The sequence below is a fragment of the Xenopus tropicalis genome, chromosome 8 (genome assembly GCF_000004195.4).
Source record: "Xenopus tropicalis strain Nigerian chromosome 8, UCB_Xtro_10.0, whole genome shotgun sequence".
Lineage (NCBI taxonomy): Eukaryota > Metazoa > Chordata > Amphibia > Anura > Pipidae > Xenopus > Xenopus tropicalis.
Genome location: NC_030684.2, coordinates 129,767,203 through 129,773,395, shown reverse-complemented (window position 1 = coordinate 129,773,395; position 6,193 = coordinate 129,767,203). Strand labels below are relative to the sequence as shown.

The window sequence follows — 6,193 nt, the reverse complement described above, 5'->3', positions numbered from 1 at the left end:
AATCCAAGAGTGAATATTTTATTGTACAAGTTTAATTACTCAAGGCAAAGATTAATGTACCTGCACAGGAAATGGTCACCCACAAACAGGACGACCGTTTAATAAATGATCACATTGCATATTTTTATTTTCTCTCTTTCGTTACCTTGCAAGGTTTGTGGTTTTCTTGTTTCAGTCTAACTAATGGAAATTATTATTTGACACAACATCCTGTCTTGTAAGCGGCCTTAGGCTTAGTCTAACATCACAAGTATAATATAGAGATTACCAGAAGGAACAGGGTAAAACTGTAGAGGCCACAGAAAAGAGATTGTATGGGGCAGCAGGTTCTAATGGAGGAATCTTTATTGATGCATCCAGTAAACCCAATACACAGAGAAAAACATTGATTTCAGTGGTGAAGACCCCACATCTAAAAGAGTGCAGTTTGTACTTACCCAAAATGCCTACATTCGGAGCCCACTTGCTTCAAGTCACTAGTTCTGTATGCCCATCCTGTTATAAATAGGGAATATGGTTTGAAGTGACCAATGTATTATGATTGCTAGTTTCCTCCTACAACTATGAAACCCAAGGAATGAATGTATACTTATGAAAATGGAGAAGAAAGCCAATCTATCTCACAGGGCACACATCCAAAAAGAGTGCAATTAATGTTTACCCATGCCTGGGTGATATTCCTTTCCTTCAACCTGTAGCACATGACTCTTGTAAGGTTCTAGGCTGGTGGACACCATTAGAAAGATGAGTGTCAATCTCTTTAAAAAATGGCTGCCCTCATGACCCTGGGCCTTGGAATCTAGCGCCATCTTCTCCAGTACAAGCTGTAGTTACAGGGAACCATGTGAGGCCATGCAGGGAAGTTACCTAACACTGTCCACACATAGAGGTCCATATATCAACATTCCCATTTAGTGGTTGTAGATGTTTCTGAAACACGAATAAACTCATCGTTTCTAAAACCACAAATGCCGAGTAATTGGTCAAAACGACCATTTTTAAAAAGCTCAAATGAAAAACCCGCAAAAAGACCACAGAATCCCCGGGAAAATCATTTACGTAAGAACTTTTGTTCTTACAAAAACAGGAAAAACTCTCAAACCAGGAAGCAAAGAAAGACTGTTCCAATTCGCCTAGGGCGGCTCCCATTGGCTTCCACATAACCCCAGCAGCTTTTAGATGACAAAGTTTTGTAATTTTTTTTTCATGGATTTTTTTTTAATAAATCACACATTTTTTCATGGTTTAGAGAAAATAGTAAAATCCGCAATATTTGTTGCTATAAAATATACTTTTTTTTATAGTATGTGCTGTTGGGTCATTTTAAGTACCAAGGACCGCCTCTGGGACCATAGGAGTCACAGTGCACACAAACAAGCCAAGGCACACATACATGCTAGGCCTCATCAGCCAATGAATGGACAGAGTTCTGCCTTTTGCTCCCACACTACTTCCTGTTACAGTTAGAGCTGCATCACTTCCTGTCAGCTGATCTCTGAGGGAGCACACAGCCCATCAGTAAATGGCGGCTCAAGGGAAAGAATGTAAAAGGGCAATATTTACTGATATATATATTCCAGTTTGGGGAGATTCTTTAATAGGCCATCTAATAGGATATAAACTGTCACTTTAGTATTTATTCTTGGAGTATAATGTTCCTTTTATAAAGAGTAGCCGCACTCTGGCGTAATACACTGAACCTCTATGATCTCCATCAACAAAAATATGAATACTTGAACACAAAAATATGAATACATTTTGAGGTGGAAAAACTTCCTATAACCGCCTAGTTTTATCCTTCACCAAACAGAATACAGTTCATACGTGAAAAGATCATAGAAAAATAATATCCAGCTCCCTTCATTTTGGCTCAGAAGGTGTAAAAATCCTTCCACAATCCATAATGGAAGATGAGTCCTGGTTGAAGGTTCTTCATTAATGCTACTACTAGACTAACAGTTAGTCACTGATAAATTGCCCTTAACTTGGAACTATTTGATCAGTAGAAGGTGGTTAGAATAATTACATATGGATCTCCGGTTGGTAACACAGCAAATGGACGAAAATGGACCTACCTGTCAGGATCAGTGAGGATTCGAACACCACTTGGGGTGCTCCTGGCGGCGTGCGTTTGCCTCTTGAGCCACTGGAGGCATTTTGGGCTGACTTCTGTCTGATTCTTCTATTTTCTGTCTTCTACTTCTCTGTCTGCTCCTTTTCCTCCGCCCACCTAATTAACCTCATGTGTTTCCCATCTCCTAATCTTCGCCGTTTATAAGCCTTTCCATTGCCCCTTGCTTGGTCATTAAGTGTTTCCTGTGACCCTGCCTCCGTGTTCCCTGTTCCTGTGTCTATTCTTGTTATCTTGCTGGTTCCAAGCTCCAGACTCCGAGTCCTGTTCCTGCCCTTGCCCTGTTCCTGTTCTCTGGTGCCCTTCCTAGTTCTGCCTTGATTTCCCGGTTCTGACTTGGCCTGTCCTCGACTATGCTTGATTGCTGTTTGCCCTGACCCTTTGCCTGTTTTGGATTCCGCCTCTGCCTGCCGTTCTATATTCAGTGTGTATATCCATTGTGTGCACTGTTACGTCACTAGTTATTAAAGTTCTTCACTATCATCATGGCCTCTGACACCAGTCCTGTGATATATGGCTACACTACGGGTTACCCAGTCTTCAGGCTCCCACCTTTCTGGTACTCCATGGCGTCTCCTCAGGGAGATCAGGACATTACCTTTATCAGAAAGGCTGGGAATTCTGCAGAGGCATGAACCTTCACTGGCATAGGGATGGTAGTCCTATACGTTATCTATGTCAATATATGCTTTAAACTGAGTATAATGCTAAGCTAATGAGAAGCAAATGGAACATTTTTATATAAAGAGGAGCCTTGATTCAGCCCTGCCCCCTCTGATTGTGTATAAGGAGGGACTTTAGTCTCATTTCAAGATCTCGTCGTCCACGGAGCAGAAGACTGAACAGCAAGTGAACTGTGATCTATAATGCTTCTTATTTCTAATAATCTAAAGATGAACTTGATCAATTTGATAATATTGTCTAAAGGTAAGTCAGAAATAAATGATTCTATTTTATGTTTTTATAGTAAGTAGTATGACCCTTACATTATATGCAGTATTTCTACTCTGATGCTCAAACCTAAGAAAACCCTGCATATCGGGGGTATAGTTTCCTTGAAAGGTTAATACAGATCTGGGCTTTACTGGCCATATTTTACAATTACAATCAGTTCTGCAATGTACAGTTCTGTATGTATGTATGAATTCAGAATATTGATCACGTTTTGTGTAAAGAAGCAATATTTAATCACTTCAGTTCCTGAGATGTTCCCCTAACTCTAATGGGGACTTTGACTCGAAAAGATTTTAGAAAATCAGTGTAAAGTCTGTTGTGCAAAGGGGTTAAAGCAACCCAAATACAGTGTTCCAGAGGACGGGAGAATAGAACCTCGTTACATTAGAGAAATGAGCTGTATCTTAGTGCTATACAGAGATATAGAGGATGCTGAAGCAGTTGTATACTGTAGGCAGTTTCAAGAAAGGCTTGGATAACTCTTCAGCTTGTGTTGACCCTAGGGCTCGTGTTCATATTGATATTTTGCTGTAAGGAAGGATTTTCTCCCCTACATTTCACAGCAAAATTTCAGAGGTTTTGTTGTTGTTTTTCATCGTTTGGATGAGCTAGAACGCGAGCAGGAATGATATCTACTGGTATGTGTATGTGGCAATGCTATTATTATTATGAAGTGACCATGATTGGTTTAAGTTTCAGCATTGGTTGCCCAGATGGCCCCGTGCCAGCCTCAGGAATTCCTCTTTGTTCCTGTTGGAGGGAAAGCCAAAATCTCTTGTGTTTCTAATGGAACATTAGATAAATTGTTTAGAATTTCCTGGTACCGAAGAACATGGAGAGTCGGAGAAAACCCTGAGCTCATTCTAGATTGGGGAGAAGTGACCAAAGGACATAAATATAATTGTACTCACACAGAGAGGAGCAGCAGCCTGGAAATAAACAATGTGAAGGAGGAGGATTCCGGGACCTACTATTGTACTTACTATACTTTTACGTCACTGATCTTCTCTAATGGGACAACTCTCATTGCCGGAGGTGAGGAATTCTGTTCTTCAGCAGATACACATTAATCATTTATATGAATTATTTCTCATATCTAAAGGGTTTTAGCATCAGAGTAAGCCATTCACAAAGCACAGACAAAGATCATTTATTCTTAAAGTGACAGTGATTTATATAGTAAACAAAATCCATGTAAGGATCTTCATCAGGGTTGAAGGATTCTTTTACCTGCTCAGGGGAGAATCTTGTGGTTTGTAAGTTGGGAGAGGGTAATATAGAAGGGAACCAGTGCTATTATACTAATAATATTCATGCAATATTTTCCTAGGGATTTATTTGCCCTTCTAAGGTCTTTGCTGTCACATATAGTAAAACTGAGTGGTTATTTTTAGCAATATTCAGTTTTCTTTTTGCCTAAATTCTTCATCTTTGTTGCCATCTTTATTTACTACAGACAGCTTCACTGCAAAAAGTTCCGTCCAGCTGATGGTCCCTCCTTCTTCTCCTCTTCCAAATACCTCAGTCCAACTGGCCTGTGTGGCTTCAGCTGTTGGGTATATGGTTCATATTTCTTGGAACCTGTCAGGGACCCCTCAGAAGGGCAGGGTCGTTGCTATGGAAGAACCTGGTGGCACATTGACTTTCCTCAGTTATATCACAGTTCCCAGAGACACCTGGTACCAGGGCGCGAGTTTGTCTTGTCAAGTGAGGTTTAATTCCTCCTCCGCCACTGCTGTCCATGGTCAGGCTACAACACAAGGTAATAACAGTTTTTACCTTTAAAGCCATATGACAATTAAAGAGTTTGCATCATATATTTTTCTAACAGTACCCACCAAACAATATACTTTAAAGTAGACCACCAATGGGATAAGGATATTTACTTTATTTATATACAGCTGATATATTCATACATCATTAACATCAGTACAAACCCCAGTAAAGCTTATATTTAAAGGTCCCTATGACATTCAGTAGGGTCAGTTGTGTCATTAGTGTGGGAGGAAACCAGAGTAGCTGAAGAAAACCTACACAGACATAGGGGGAACATATAAACGCCTTGCAGATAGTGCCCTGACTAGACTCAAAGCTTGGAACCCAGAGATAAGGATTTGTAATAATCTTGTATTGCTAGTTACTGTATTGCTATTGGGGCAGTTTTATATATGGAGGATCATAGAACCCTTTCCTCTGTTTTTCTGTCTGTGACATCACCCAGCCTGGTTACAAGCTGGAAAGCAATCTGATTGGCTAGGAGCCCCTATGCACCTCTGGGAAAAAGGAGGACTCAGAGAGTGACAGGTTTGGAAGGGTTATAAAGGGGTCCCTGCTGCAGCAACCAGCAAGTGCCAGATCCAGGGAAGGAAAGAGCAGCAGAGAGTGAGAGTGCAGCATGGAAACAGGAGAGGCTTCGGTTTGCTCAATTGGGACAAGCCTTTAACTCCAGCCACATAGAGAGAGGGTGTTCTGTGTCCAGCCCAGCTGTCTGTGGGTGCCTGTTGCCATCCTTGTGTTCCCCCTGTGTAAGGACAGGTGTTTCTCATAAGCCTGCTATGTGGGAGCAACTGCCTATCCAAAGAGAGAGGTACTTTCGGCCAGGTTGCACTACCTGGAGTGTTAAAGAGCTCTTGGGGAAGGGGCCTATTGCTAGGGACTGAACTGTCCAACTGGAGAGGAGTGTGAGACATGATCAGTATTAGTGTTTATAATAATCACTGTTTTACTCTTTATTCATCTTCAGAATAAGATCATTTTGGTTATTGCAATATGATTTATTTTCCTGGTGTGCTCCTCAGTGCCCACTAGGTGGAGTTACTTCGCTAAAATCCTAGTTCCCAGTTACTTTCATAGCAAAGAGGTTCAGGGCCACTAGATTCCAAACACAGGTAACCACCAAGAAAAGTGAGTGTGATGATCCTGTTCAATGGGAGTGAGCCAAGAAAGGATTACACATCTTAAAGTCAAGATGAACGGTCTTGGTCATATTTAAGGCATATTATAATTTGCACTAAAGACAAAATTGCAAAAGGAGCCTCTCCCTAACCCTATTGTGCCATAGAAATACTTCTACCATGGGTTCTCCCCCTGCCATTTACACTGCGGCAG

At 41.1% G+C, this 6,193-nt stretch overlaps 1 protein-coding gene across 1 annotated transcript; it reads left to right on the top strand.

The window, feature by feature from the left end:
* The first annotated feature begins 2,969 nt into the window (after positions 1-2,969).
* Positions 2,970-5,960, top strand: LOC116406846. Its single transcript, XM_031891811.1, has 4 exons — positions 2,970-3,058; positions 3,779-4,120; positions 4,542-4,847; positions 5,884-5,960. Exons 1-4 carry the CDS (start codon positions 2,998-3,000, stop codon positions 5,958-5,960), a joined length of 786 nt encoding a protein of 261 aa, XP_031747671.1. The 5' UTR covers positions 2,970-2,997.
* Positions 5,961-6,193: the final 233 nt, after the last annotated feature.

Excerpts from the sequence above, each read along its gene's own strand:
- LOC116406846 (XM_031891811.1), top strand. The coding sequence starts at position 2,998 with ATGCTTCTTATTTCTAATAATCTAAAGATGAACTTGATCAATTTGATA. Across the intron at positions 3,059-3,778 it reads TTTGATAATATTGTCTAAAG|TTTCAGCATTGGTTGCCCAG; the intron begins GTAAGTCAGAAA and ends GATTGGTTTAAG. Across the intron at positions 4,121-4,541 it reads GACAACTCTCATTGCCGGAG|ACAGCTTCACTGCAAAAAGT; the intron begins GTGAGGAATTCT and ends TATTTACTACAG.